The 15,034-nt window shown below is 39.8% G+C and overlaps 1 protein-coding gene across 1 annotated transcript; it reads right to left on the reverse strand.

Moving 5' to 3' along the window:
* Window positions 1–10,937: 10,937 nt before the first annotated feature.
* On the reverse strand, window positions 10,938–14,594 carry LOC118854697 (probable E3 ubiquitin-protein ligase TRIML1). Its single transcript, XM_036764990.1, has 5 exons — window positions 14,178–14,594; window positions 13,783–13,878; window positions 13,047–13,277; window positions 11,971–12,068; window positions 10,938–11,550 (listed from the first exon to the last, which is right to left on the reverse strand). The coding sequence occupies exons 1-5, from the start codon at window positions 14,592–14,594 to the stop codon at window positions 10,938–10,940; spliced, it is 1,455 nt and encodes a 484-aa protein (XP_036620885.1).
* Window positions 14,595–15,034: the final 440 nt, after the last annotated feature.

Genomic DNA, 15,034 nt, shown 5'->3' on the forward strand with positions numbered 1-15,034 from the left:
ATATTCATTTCTGAAGAAGCTTCTGTTTTAGACCCTTCCAGAAGGACACAGCTCCAAGTCTGATAATGTCCAGATCAGCTCTGGGTACTGCTCATGATGTGTGTGATATAAAAGCATTTCTACTTGGTGATTGTGAAGAAGTCATAAGGCACTTATTATATGGACCCCAAATTAATATACAGATGAATCTTTTCACAAAGACTTCCATTCTACCAAATAAACACCCAGTGTGCCCTCAGTAGGTGGTTGTTGTTTTAAATAAATTTGGTGTCATTGTGGATTCGAATCTTGGGTCAGCCTATTAGTAATGTCATTACTATAGGCAAAGCTCTTTTTAAAAATCTTTTTTAAAAAATTATTTATGTATTTTTAGTTTTCAACATTCACTTCCATAAGATTTTGAATTCCAATTTTTCTCCTGATCTCTCCCCTCCCCCCACAAAGACAGCATGTAACTTGATACAGGCTCTACATATATCTTCATGTTGAACCTATTTTTACATTAGTCATGTAAAGAAGACTTAGAACCAATGGGAGAAACCACAAGATAGAAGAAACAAAAAAAAGACTTTTTAAAAAAGAAAGGGAGTAAACAATATGCTTCAATCTGCATTCAGACTCCATAGATCTCTTTCTGGATGTGGACAGCATTTTGTACCATGGGTCCTTTGGAGTTGTCTTAGATGCTTGCACTGCTAAGAAGAGCTAAGTCTATCAAAGTTAGTCATCACACATCATGGCTGTTACTGTTTACAATGTTCTCTTGATTCTGTTCACTTCACTCAGCATCAGTTCAAGTCTTTCCAGGTTTTTCTGAAGTCTGCCTGCTCATCATTTCTTATAGCACAGTGCATTCGTATACCACAACTTGTTCAGCCGTTCCCCAGCTCATGGGCATTCCCTCAATTTCCAATTCTTTATAGGCAAAGCTCTTAACCTCTTTGAGACTAAGTCAAGTTGTACCATCTACTCCCTTTCTGGTCAAGTTTCTAATGTGTCCTATCATTGTTTTTTATGTAAATAATAAATGGTTATTTGATCACCAGTTGTTCTACAAAAATTTGTTGGGGATTTTTTTTAACAAAGATCTATGTTCATAAGTTTATATTGACTTTTAAAATGAATATGGTTCTTGTTACTTGCCTGTGGAGTCAGAAGTTGCAAGGTCATTATGGGAGTGACATGGTTATTTATTGAAGATGGAACCATCCTCTGGGGTCAGTATTATTTAGACTCTATCTGGGTAACTATTGCTCATCTGGTACATGGATCACTCAAAAGTATGGGTTCAAGCAAGCAATATATTTTATTACAAACATATTCTGATACCTCCAGTAGAAGTTATTCTCTTAGGTAGTTTAAAAGCAGTCCAGAGGATAAAATAAAACAAAAACTTCTTGCAAACAGGGCAAAAACCAGTTTGCTAAAGATTACCTGGTGTGTCAGGAGCTCCTTGTCAAAAGTCCTAAAAACTGCTTTTATTTTGTTAGAAATACGCTTGATGGGGGGGGGGGGGCGGAGCCAAGATGGCAGCTGGAAAGCAGGGACCAGCATGAACTCCCTGCTGAGTCCCTCAAAAAACCTATAAAAAATGGCTATGAACCAATTCTAGAACTGCGGATGAGGGGGGAATGAGTGAACCTTGCTCTCATCAGATTTGGCCTGAAGAGGGAATACCATACATACCCAATTGGGTATCTTACCCCACAGGAAAGAAGAGGGAGGAAGATAAAAAGGGTGGCGGGATGATGGAGGGGAGGGCAGATGGGGGTGGAGGTAATCCAAAACAAACACTTTTGAAAGGGGACAGGGTCAAGGGAGAAAATTCAATAAAGGGGGATGGGTTGGGAAGGAGCAAAATATAGTTAGTCTTTCACAACATGAGTATTGTGGAAGGGTTATACATAATGTTACACACGTGGCCTATGTTGAATTGCTGACTTCTTACGGAGGGTGGGTGAGAAGGGAAGAGGGGAGAGAATTTGGAACTCAAAGTTTTAAAAACAGATGTTCAAAAACAAAAAAAAAGTTTTTGCATGCAACTAGAAAATAAGATACACAGGCAATGGGGTGTAGAAATTTATCTTGCCCTACAAGAAAGGAAGGGAAAAGGGGATGGGAGGGAAGTAGGATAATAGAGGGGAGGGCTGACTGGGGAACAGGGCAACCAGAATATATGCCCTCTTGGAGTGGGGGGGAGGGTAGAAATGGGGAGGAAATTTGTAATTCAAACTCTTGTGAAAATCAATGCTGAAACTAAATATGTTAAATAAATACATTTAAATTAAAAACAAAAAAGAAATAAGCTTGACACTGAAATTCAGGTATCCAGGGCAATTTATTATTATTGAGGAATTCAAAGGAATTGGTAATGTTCCTGGCCAGGAGAGGACTCCACCCTTCTTTAGAAAGAGGGAGTGGAGTGTACAGGAGTGAGATCAACTTAATTCTGTTAGACTGACATAGATTGATGCACCATCAGCTCAGTACCTCCCTTCAGACAATGGATTGGTCTGCTTCCTTCTAGGTAACAATCTTCCCTATATGCCCCCAACATGCAACTACTTGGTATGTTCCCCCTTCCTCAACATACATCCCAAGTTCAAAAATGGCAGAAAACTCCTCCCTGTGGGTGTGTAAGGTAATATTCAATTAGCCAGTTAAGCATAGGTAGTAACTATTTGACCCAGTTTTCTCTTTAACCCTGACTGTTATCTAGCCAGTTCAGACCAGTTCTCCTAACATCCTGAAACTTCGGTTTCTGCAAAGCCACAAACTCTGTTCCCATTGGCTGAGGACTCTCATCCTGGTTAATTTTTACTCCTTCTTTGTTCAAGCTGACACTTCATTAACTATTCTGTGAAACTAAATTAACTCTCCTGTGGAAACCTTACTTTCCCTAACTTCTACCCATCTCTCACAATATTACTCTTGCCCAGTGGGTCCACATCTGGGTCTCACATCAATCCACGTATGGGCAGAGTTACACAAACAGCCCTGTGCTTGCCCTATAATTTGCTGGCTTTGGACATTCAAGGGTGATGTTGTGGAAATGTGGTGTGGTCCATACACTGGTCCTGCTGACCCCTGAAGGACAATATCACAGGAAAAAACAACAAACATCAGCTTACTAACACAATAGACCACCCTCTCATTCTATCTGATGATGCTGTGTTAAAATGTATCTTGGTCCTTCTGAACCACTCTTACCTCCCAATCAGTAAGGTAAATTTGTAAGGAGCCAGTATAGAAAAACAATACCAGGAAGTAAGATTGCAAAAGGGAATGTAGAAGTCACATATAGACCTTGTCAAAGATCAAAGGAACATAATTTGCAAACTGTATTCACATATTAACCAAAATTCATATCTTAAGGATATGTGCTAAGTAAGAGGAAGTCCTGTGGGCCTTTCTGTCAGACGTTTTGGTCCAGACATCTTTGTGTTATTGGTGTTCATCCTTCATTTTCAAAGAGGACCAACAACATCATGGGATAATGTCCTGACTTACCGAATTGGATTTAATGGAGGCAGAGTTGAATAAAGCTATCAGCTTCACTCTCCCTTCCAGTCATCAAAATCCAGTGGCAAGACAAAAGTCAAGACTACTAGCGATGGCCTGGGATGCAGTGGAAGATCTTGGCATCTTTGATGTCTGAGCAAGCTCTAAGCACTTCTACACACAGTTCCTGCTTCAGCTGCCTTCACGGTCATTGGAACATATTGTTCTCATTTACCCTTTTGTCAGGGGAAGTCTTCACATGCTGCCCAAAGTATACAAACTAAACTTTGAGTTTGCTTTTTTTTTTCAATCTCTGGATAACTAAGAAGCTCCAAATTTCAGTTCAAGATGAAGATATTGTAATAATTGATTTAGACCAATACACAAAATGAGGAAGAGACACAAAGCAACAAATACTTTTCCAGATATCTGCAGTAAGATAGCATAATGCCAATTATTGTTGATAACTTCAAGATGACATGGACGTGTTAACTTTAAAGTTTTATGACAACTTTGAGATGAGATGTTAATGAACTAACCCCAAGATGGCACAGATAAGAGTTAATCTGTCCCCCTGTATCAGTAAGGCAAGATTCCTGACCTCGAGGATGACCACGAACATGCCTGTATGGTTTGGAATCACAAACTATGAAAAACTCTTTAGGTAGAAGGCAGAGGAAGTATAACATTTATGTTTAGGCACCAGAGGATCAAATCCCAAGACCAATAACTTGATATAGTGGTAATTATATTCCAAAACCAGTAAGCCCACCTCAATGTAGCAACAAGGAAAAAACACAGTATTTAACACAGCCATGATGTGCGATGACTAACTTTAATAGACTTAGCTCTTCTCAGCAAGGAACAAAGTCATCCTGTAACTTTCCTCCCTGCTGGGCCTCTCTGTAAATACTCACAAATATTAACTGTCTGCTTGACTGTGTTCTCTCCTCCCTCAGTTCTCTGGTCTCCAAAGCTCCCCGGTTTCCACTCCAGTCTCCCCTCTGAGCTCTTTGTGCAGCACTGTCATCCCTACGTTCTTACTTCTCCTCCTTGGGCTGGATTCTGAATTCTTGCTTTTGACTTCTGAATTCTCAGTTCACAATGGCTACCTTCTGGGTGTATATACTCTTTTTAGGGCCCCCAGGCCTTCATGCCCAATCACCAAAAGGGTGTGGGCCTGAGACTTAGTGTCTAGTAAGTAAAGGGAGTAGGCCTGCCTACAAACAAGCCTCTAATCAAGCTTCCCTTAATTGGCCCCACCTGAGGCCTATTGAATGGGCAGTATAGATCTTTAATCACTGATTGGCATCACGCCCCCATGAAAATCCTATAAAAATGAGACTTCAAACTCCTGCCTCATAATCTCTTGTCCATCTCCAAGCAGGTCCATGCTGTTGAGTGCTCCCAACTCTAATTCAGGGTCATGTGACTCCCTATGTCTTTCCACCTTCCCATTCTCTTCCCTATGCTTCCTGATTCCCTTCACCAACCCATATCCCATCTTGCTATTCGCCCCTTCTTGCACTCCTTATCTCTGTATTTTCTGCTCCTGTTCCACCCTACACCCTCAGTGACTTATTAGAGCATAAATATAGCCTCACTTCTCACTGCCATTGTGGTCTTTTCCAAAAAACTGAATGTGCCTATCTGATTTCACAATTGCATAAATTAATTAGCAATAGAGAAGCCCCTTCAAATTAGCAAAAAAAAAAAAAAAAACAACTAGATCGACATCTCTTACTGGCCTGCATATCTGGGTAAAACATGTAGTTAGGCTTAATCGGGCTTGCCCATAGCTGATTGGGGTTCACCTGGGATTTCTTTCTTTTTTTTTTGCCTGTCAGAAATGTCATTTATTACAGAGGTCAGAAAAGTGATCACCAGGGGCAGTCACTGTGGGGGGAGGGGGGAGATCAGGGGTCCAACACTGATTGGAGGGGAGGGATTCAAGGCTGGGGGAAATGGAGGAAGGGGTGCCTCTGGATATAGGGTTCCCCCTTCCTGCCAAGCCTCCCTCCTGTTTCCAGCTTTAGGTGGAGGTTAGGGAGCGGGTGTAGTGTGACTGGATCAGGTTTGGGCTGAACCTGAGGGGGAGGGGGAGGAGGAGGAAGGGCCCCTATTGGTGCATAATGAACTTTTATAACGTCTATCCCTATCAAACCAGCCTTTTATGTTGAAAGGTTTTCCTGAATGGAGGGCCTCATTAAAGATACCTACTAGAGAATTAAAATAAGAGTAAGCTGGTGTTATTAGTTTTATTGATGGAGCAAGTCCTTTATCTATGGTTATGAAACAAATTCCATATTGTAGAAAGAGTCTGTTTGACTCTGTTTAAAAATTTGTGTTTATTTATGTCTTTTATTTTTCCATTTTGTTTACTAATACATACTTCTTTCTCTTAATCTCCTCAGTGAGCCTTTTATGATAGCAAAGTATTAAAATAATAGTAATAAACACTTTAGTAAAACCAGATAACAAAATAACTGTGCCTAATTCTATATGTAATATTGCATACTCAGAGTACCTCACTCCTATAATGAAGTCAGGGAATTGTATATTCTCATTTTTTCTCAGTTTCCAAGCCTCGTTTTTCAATAAAAATGTTGTTTTAATTGAAACGACAAAAAGTTTCATCTTATTTTTCTTTCCATTTGTATTGTTGTAGGCCTTATGTGTCATGTTTTTGTTTGTTTGTTTTTTGGTTCTGCTTTATAATTGAACTGATGAGAGCTGATAAGATCACCAAGAAAAAGAGTTTAGAGAAACTAGTACAAAGGGACTAAGAGAGAGACCAGGATTCACCCTCCACATAGGGGTCAGTATATGATGATAAACCCACCAAGAAAATTGTGAAGAACTGGTCTGACAGCAAGGAACAGAAGAAAGCAATGTCACCAAAACCTAGAAGAAAGTATTCAGAAGGAGAAGGTAATCAGCAGTGTTCAATACTATAGAGAAATAATGGGTAACTTTGGAGAGAGTAAGTAGTTTTCTTTGAGTGATGGGAATGGAAGGTGGTACTACAAAGGGTTGAGAAATTAGTTGGAGGGGAGAATATAGAAGCAACAGGTATAGAAATTTAACTTCCTCCTCTCCCCCACTTAGAAATCTGACTGAGAAAGGGAATGGAAATACGAGACAATAGCTGGAGGATCAGGTAAATAGGGGTTTTATGTTTGTTTTTTGTTAGAAGTCAGATATGAATGAGTTTCTAGGCAGCAGGGAATTAGCCAGGCTAAAGTTTAGGAGAAAAGGGCATATTGAAGGAACAACCTTTAGGAAGAGATGCCAAAGAATGGAATCAAGATAACAAGTAGAGAAGTGGACATTGTAGAGACGAAGAGCACTTGTGCTTTTTAGACTGGAACAAAGGAAGAGAGTTTGGGGTCTTCTGCTGAGGTGATTTGAGTTGAGGAGCAGGATTTCAGGAAGGATGATCTCTGTTTTTAGTGAAGTATGTGAACATATCCTTCCATGGGAGGAAAGGGGAAATGTGGTGAAGAAGGTAATTTGAGAAGTTTTGAGGACCTAGAATCCCAGAGAGAGAAAGCCTGGAAAGAGTGAGATAGCAGTCTCATGGAAGTCCAATGAAGAGAGGGTAGGGGTAGGAGTGGGCAGACTTTCATGAGACAAGATATCAAAAACTATATAGGCTCCATACCTGTGGCACTTTGGAGTCCCAACTGGACTTGGGAATAACTTGTTAATTCATTTGCATAGGGGATATCCAGGTGTTGGACGACCTGGTTCCCAACACAATATAACACCTACTCTGCAACTTATGGTTCGGGGGAGTTGCCTAAAGCACTGAAGGATTAAATGACTTGTCCAATGATCACAGATTCAAGACTTAAATCCACCTCCATTTTGAAGTGAGGCCTTTATCTACAATGATACATTATGCTGATTCTCAACACCAACTTACGGGCTAATGATTTTACCTCCAAATTTTGAGTGTCTCCCCCTGTCTGAAATATTTCAAAAACTGACCCCTGACTGCTTTCAAAAAATTTCTGCCTCCATTATGTATTTTGTCTGTGGGTACTTAGATCTAATTACCTTTCCCAACTTCATTTTCTTAAATGCTATATTCGTGTCCTTAGAGAGCACATAAGATTTTGAAGTATTGAGTACAAATATGGGTGTTCCACTATGACAGGTGTAAGAAGTTGTAAGAAGAGGTCACTGCATAAATGATGAAACATTTGTTCCATTCTTCATCCATGTGGTATCCTTCTGGTGTCTAACAACAATGTGGCTAGCAGCTGCTGCTAAGGTGTAAGACCCAACAAGATCAGCAACAAGAGCTTCCAACACAGGCTCTTTTTTCTACTTTTCTGAGGGGTTAACAATCTCACTTTAATCAAAAATACATATATCATTCACTTAGTTCAGGGGGAAAAGTTTAACAATCTCACTTTAATCAAACATACATATATCATTCACTTAGTTCAGGGGGAAAAGCTAGCACCCTGAACTTCAGAGAAAATACAAATAGAAATTACAAACAGAAAATATCAACAGATCAAATAACACAATTCAATAGACAGGCTTTGTCTGGTCGAGATATCACATACATAGTTACCAAAAAGCAAAGCACCAACATCTGGGTTTTCTTCAAAGCTGGCGGGGGGCCGCCAATGGCTACCCAGAGTCTCCACACTAACACTCTTCCAGTGAGTGAGAGCCCTAAACAAAATGCTAACTCAGAGTTTATATACCCTTCTTAGGGCCCCAAAGCTTCACACCTAATCAGTAAAAGGGTATGGGCCTGGGGCTTAACATCTAGTTAGCAAAAGGGTGCGGGCCTGGGACTTTGTACCTAGTAAGACTTAATCAAAGGCACTTGATCTCTTTAGCATTCTAAAAGAGAAAACAGTAAAAAAAAAAAGTCCCACCTTAATTAATATTACACACTGTCATCTATGAATGGTTTTGATTGAGTTGGTTTCTTTTAGTCTCATACCAAACTATCTACAGATTTGTTTTCTCTCCCTCACTGCTTTTCACTGCTTTCTTAAGAAATATTGTTCAATTGTACACGGTACCAGCAATATTGTATAATGATCAACTATGACTTAGCTCCTCTCAGCAGTACAATGATCCAAGACTCACAGTGCAAAATGCTATCCACATCCAGAGAAGGAGCTGATGGAGTCTGAATGCAGCTTGAAGCATACTGTTTTCACATAAATTTTTTTTTTCACAGCTTTTCTCTTTTCACAGTTTTTCTCCTTTTTCTCTTTCTTCTTTCACAACATGACTAATATGGCAATATGTTTTACATAATTGCAGTTAATATAACCTTTATCAAATTGCTTACTCTCTTAGGGATGAGGGAGGGGAAGGAGGGCAGAAGAAAAATTTAGAATTCAAAATCATATTAAAAAGTGAATGTTAAAAATTGTCTTTACATGTAATTAGAAAAAACATGATCAAAAAAGACATACTGCTCACAATTATCTGCCATTTTACCCTTCAATTTTTTGGCACTAAAATAATATTGCTCTTGGCTGCTATACCTATTCATGTCAAGGAAATCTAGCCTTCAGTAGCTGAAGACATTTTGAGTCCTTTTGGCCCCCTAATTTGGGGAATTGGCAGGTAATTACCATTCAGTACCATTTATTCCCATTCATATCCCATGTTTCAAAGTAACCAAAGGAGACTGGATGAGGGAGACCTATCTCAATGGAAAAGGAAGTCTGGAATTGGTGTAGATCACAGGCAGTGAAAGGGCATTGTAATGTCTAACCCTGTGTTCTAGAGCAAACCTGACTAAGGAGGGCTGTTGGAAAAGCAAAGACACTTAAGGCAGCCCTCCTATCTAGTCATTCACAACCTAGCCTGCTTCCATTCCTTGTCTCATATGTATTCTCTACATTTGCTAAACCCAAACCCAACTAGTTACAGCCCTGCATTCAGCATACTATTCCCTAACCTTCCTTTATCCTTGGTTTGTTTGTACTTTTGATTTTGTCAAGGTTGGGGAGATCCAATACTATATTACTACGCCAAATTCCTTTCCATGCTGTAAGGGTTAGATTGTCAACTTCATGGAGACTTGTCAGACCTTTCAACTGGTTCTAATCTCTCCATCCCCTGAACGATACACATAAAGGTTTGTGAGGAGCAGCAAGGGCCCTAGAAGGAGAGGGTGTTGCAGGGACTAGAAGGAAGCTCAGGAGCATACAAAAGAGTTACACAGAAGTGTAGCTCATGCTTTCTAGGGAAAATCCTTTCGTCATCACTGAGAAAAATCTCTACTATTTGAACAGGGGAAGGCACATGATGCTTTATGTAAGACGGATGGTTATTAGGCTTTAGGTATTTCCACTCTGATAACTTCTAAGCAGAAATAAATACATCTCATAGGGAGAACAGAAGGTTTGTCTTCTTGCTCACAAATTCCTATATATGCCAATTTAAAAAAAACAGTTTAGTGTCTTTATATTAACAGGCTTTAAGAACATTAGTATGTGATTTTCAAAATGCCTTCTTCTGCATTTCTTTTAGGATTATTAGTTTGTATACAGCCAAGAAAATTTCTATTTCATACTAAATTTGTTATTTTCCTCTCTTTGAAATGCATTAATGTGTATTCTAAGGAATATATTTTCATCTTGGGAATGATTTAGCTTCCTCCCAAGAGTCGTCCTACTTTGTTTCACTATCACTCTCTGTAAGACATATATGGCCCCAATGATTTGTTCTTTGACCCACTGATTTCTTAAAATGGTTTTATTTATTTCTCCAGTTCAATTTTGAGCATTCATTCTCTACCTCCCCCAACTGCATGTTTCCCATGATCATTACGTAACTCTGTACAGACAAATTACAATAAAAATAATTTATTTTAAACTTTCAGCATTTAATGACATTCAAAGTGACAGAAATACATCTTTATTGAAGGTAACCGGCTCATTTTTGGAGAAGAATTTCTGTTCAAATAACAATTATTTGACATATAGTTAAATGGAATTCTACCTATACAAAACACTTTTGATATATCTCCTTTACAGTTTATTATATCCTATTGAGTAAGAGGGAAAACTATCTCCCATTTCTAGAATATTAAAAAAAATAAAAAATGACAACAAACTGTGTCCTTCGAAGGGATATGTGGATTTCTTAAGCCAAAGCACCTAGTAAACAACAGGCCTACATGTGTAAACCTGTTATAATACCAGAATAGGAACATGCCCAATTGAGGGCTTACTGAGTGTTTATTTGTCTTTCTGACAAGGTTCCATTATAAAATCGGTATTGATGCCAAATAACAGAAATTGAATGTTTCCCTACCCATCACTCAACATAAATTCTTTGAGACAATGCATTGTGAACAATATTGAGAGCTGGCCAGACATATGTTAGTTTTGGAATTGTGTCTTCTTCAGACACGAATCTTACAATGCCTGAAAATTAGAAATATCTCAAGTCCTAATAGTCATCGGGATCCCATTCTCTTTGCCCATTGGAGGACTAGGAGAAAAGAGGGGTTGAAGTGGCCCAGAGAAAGGGAAATGAGGGAAATGATATATAAAGCATCTTTCTGAGGCATCATAAAATGAGATGGTCCCTTCATCACAGTCTAGCAAAATCCCAACCCTGCGGATAGGGAAATGGACTTGATGTTCAAAGTAGGGGGGAGTAGTCGTGATAGTATACTTATCTCCTTTCCTAACACATGAAAGAAGGAATATTTCCTCAAAAGGGAGAAAGTCGTCTTCATAGCTCCTCAATGACTTCTTGCACACTCCAACTGCCCATTGCCTACCATCTCCTACTTCAACCTCCCAGTAATGAATACCAGATGTGAATAATTGAGCCCCCAAAATGAAATTATATTCATATTGGTTGATGGAGAAATGAATATTCTGCTGGCTGCCCCTATGTACGACAGTCCTCAGGTCATCAGACAGGATGAGATGTGGAGCGGGATTTTTGGGATCCAGGGTCACATCCACTGAAAAGAAAGAACAAATAGGTGAATGGTTTAGCTTCTCAGGGCCCGAGCAGACAAACAGGCTCAACATAAGGTCTCCACTAATTGGATTTTTTGATATCCATGAAATCAGAGCAGAAAAGTTCCCCAAAGAAGCGTTATTTCAGTGGGAGGACCAAGCCATTTTAAATAACTTTACAGCCTGCATGACAAATGTAATATATGTATTACTGTCAAATGAAGGCAGGAGTCTTCACTCATTGTATCACCTGCAAGCTGACATTGCTCCCATAGAAATACTTCCAGGTCTAGAAGAGCATATTTTGCAGGGAAAAAAATCCCTGCATTGCTACCAAGAAATAATCTTTGCTCTTCCTTTACTGCCTCTAGGTAGCCCTAGGGTTAAGAAAGTGCCACAGTTTCCTGGATGCCCACCCACCCAACCATCATTAGCCAAGACATTAAGGAAGTCACTGAGTATTTTGAAATGTAGGTTTAATGACTCCAGTGTTGATTCTTACCTTTGAAGTATTTCAGCATTTCCCACATCATAGTATTTTGAAATATGATCCCGGAAGTGGTGGCAGTTTCTGGACGATGACCCAATAGTGATTCGCACCTGCAAAGAGGACAGACTCATTTATCTGCAGTGATAGGCATAGGTTTCTGGCCTCACTGCCCTTTCTTCCCACTGGACAGACCCTCCTAATTGCTACTTCATTCCATGTTTCCTCTGTATATTCCCACCAGCAAACCATATTGTTCTGCTGCTCTTAACAGGACTCAAAATTGAATCTTACCTGGTCAGTGTACCTCCTACCACCTGGAAAGAAAGAGAGAGAGAGAGAGAGAGAGAGAGAGAGAGACGGTGAGTAGTACTGGGCTATGCTATACCTTATAAACTGGCACTTCTGTGACATGATTCTTCCTCTGGCTCACAGTCACAAATATTTAGGACAACGGACCCTCATTTTTCAAATACCTCATGGAGCCAGGCTCATTGAGGCTTGAGATATTCATCAAGAGAATTTTCCAAAAGTGGAAAGCTCAACAGTCTTATGGTTGTATATTTTAGTTAGATTTCTAACACATTTCCATTTTCCATACTAAAATATTGAACTTACTTCCCTGCCGACTCAACCAGAGTACATGAACATATTTTAATATTTTCCCAGCATCATTAGGAACACACATTGCTGTTTGAATAGATGAAAGGTAATGTCCAGCTCTATCAGAGTCTGAATCAGGATATTTGTGACTATGCTAATTGCCCATGGTCTATAAGACTTTTAATGTAGGAAATTTACTCTTTTTTCTCTTGGTGATGGTTTTTCTCTAACAGCTGACTTCTCCTACACCTATATATTCAAATCTACCTCAGGAGAAGTCTCATAATTTTCTTATCCTCACTGTACTCTGGAAAAATCAGGGCATCAGGCTTATTAGAACTCTTGTGTTTTAAATTAAGAAGCCACTGGATTTTGTAAGCCTATCATTCATTTAATCTGTTGTTCATTCATTCTTTGCCAGGCTTTGGAGGTCTTAGGGAGCTGGATAAGTAAAATGTTAGACTGTTAGAGCCATTTCCAGGTTTCACCTGCAGAAGCTGGCTATTGGTCTTCCAGTTATGTTGTTCCATATCCATGATCATGTCTCTCAAGCTGTGAAGGTGCTGGGAGAGTCTGGTCTCACTTTCTCTTATACTCTTCAGGTTGCAACTTTCCTGCTGGGCCATTACGTGAAAATGAAGCTTTTTTTCTTTCTTCAGCAGTTCATGGAATCTTGTGTATTCAGCTGTCATACTCTGCCTCCAAGTATGAACATTTTCCTGCAAGGAAGTAAATTACTCCAATAAGGTACAAAGGTCTATGAATCCATGTCCCAAAGCCCTTTCCTTCTTCTCCTTAGGAAATTTTTTCTTATGTATAAATATTCTCTAATGTGAGAGATAATTTGACGTAGTGGTCTCAGAGCCAAGTAGACAGTTTCAAGACCTGCCTCTAGTATATATTGGCCTGGTGACCCTGTTCACATCCTTTAACCACTTCTGGCTCTAGGTTACTCTCTAAAGTTTCAGAGAATTTGTTGGCCTATATTGCTATAGGAAGGGTTCTAATCCAAAAGTTCAAATGTCAATGAAATAACAAGGTCTAATCCTTCTGAACAAATTTTTACACTTAAAAAGCTGAAGTCTTCAAGGGGGATTATCACTGGCGCCAGTATCTACTGCCTGATAGCAACCTCATGATCCCCTTTGGGACTCTGCTAAAGACCTTACAGCCTCAGAATGTCATGAATATTCTGACTCCCCTCTCAAAGAGCAAGATGCTCACCTTCCAAGTCTTCTTCTTCTCTCTCTCTTCTGTCAGCATGTTCTGAACTCTCTCCACTTCTTTCCAGAGAAGATCCAAAATCTTTTGGAGTTTGTCCTAAGGAAATACCAGCCATTATTTCACTCATGATGCTCTTCCCTGAGCTAGATCAGCAAAATCCCACTAGATCAGAGCAGGGAGGCCAATGATATTTATAATTATTATATTATATAATATTTGTAATAGCAAGAGTGCATCTTGCTATTTATAGTCTGGGAACTAAAAGATAAAGAAGTCAACCGTGGGGCTCCGTGGCCTTCAAAGCAGCTTCTTCTGATACAAGTGATTGGCTCAGAAGATTCACCAATTGGGAGAGAAGGAATGCAACCTAGATAGCCTTTAAACAAAAAACATACCCTAGAATCCTCTGCAGCCTTTTTTACAGTGTGCACTGTACACCTGATGTGTTCCTGGGGTTGAAAACAATCTACACACAGGAAGGATTGGTCCTTTTCACAAAACAACTTTTTCTCCTCCTGGTGTCTCTTACATGTGATCTTTTCCTCTTCTAATTGTGGCAGATAGGGTTCCAGTTTCTTGCCTATGCTGGCCAGCTTCCCTAGGCGATGGTTGGACTCCAAGTCTCTCAGATGGAAGGCTCTTTTGCAAAGAGGACAAGGCCAGGGCCTATAAACTTCTCCTGAGCTGCTGAGGAGGCACGAGTGGCAAAAGCTGTGGCCACAGCCCAAGGTCACTGGATGTCTGAAGTAGTCCATGCACACAGGGCAGGTCAGCTCTTCCTTCAAGTTTTCAGCAAAATGAGCCCGGGCCATGTCCCTGGGGAGAAAGACAAAGAACAAATAAGTCTACCGAAGCAATGGAGGGAAAGGTCCTCAGCACCCTCCTCTTTGAGCTGATTCACTTTCCTCAGTGCTTTGTATACTTCCAGTTTCACAATCTAAACTATCATTAGAAATATTAATCAAAGTGTGAGGAATGCTTACTTTCACATTCCCTCCTTTGGCCAACAATTATTATGGAGAAATTATCTGCCCTATGGAGAAAAACATAATATCTCTGTTTTAAACTATTGCCTCCATTTCTCACCTCTGGATCTTCAATACACGTGTGTGGGACACTCTGAAGTACAACCCGGACCGGTTCTCTCTGGATCTCTGTACCAGACAGTTCTTGTGCCACTAACACAAAGATTGTCTCTCTGGGTTTAGAGTGCCTTTGTGAATCCAATCTTAGAGTTTGGTAGTGGTAGCCA

This window comes from Trichosurus vulpecula, chromosome 6 (assembly GCF_011100635.1).
Source record: "Trichosurus vulpecula isolate mTriVul1 chromosome 6, mTriVul1.pri, whole genome shotgun sequence".
In the NCBI taxonomy this organism is placed as follows: Eukaryota; Metazoa; Chordata; class Mammalia; order Diprotodontia; family Phalangeridae; genus Trichosurus; species Trichosurus vulpecula.

Bases quoted from the DNA above. Each gene is read 5' to 3' on its own strand.
- LOC118854697 (XM_036764990.1), bottom strand. From the start codon at position 14,594: ATGGCCCGGGCTCATTTTGCTGAAAACTTGAAGGAAGAGCTGACCTGC. The intron at 12,069-13,046 runs GTGAAACCTGGA...TCCTCTTTGCAG, and splicing joins CCAATAGCCAGCTTCTGCAG to GTGCGAATCACTATTGGGTC. The intron at 11,551-11,970 runs GTAAGAATCAAC...AAATCCAATTAG, and splicing joins AATGCTGAAATACTTCAAAG to TGGAGACCTTATGTTGAGCC.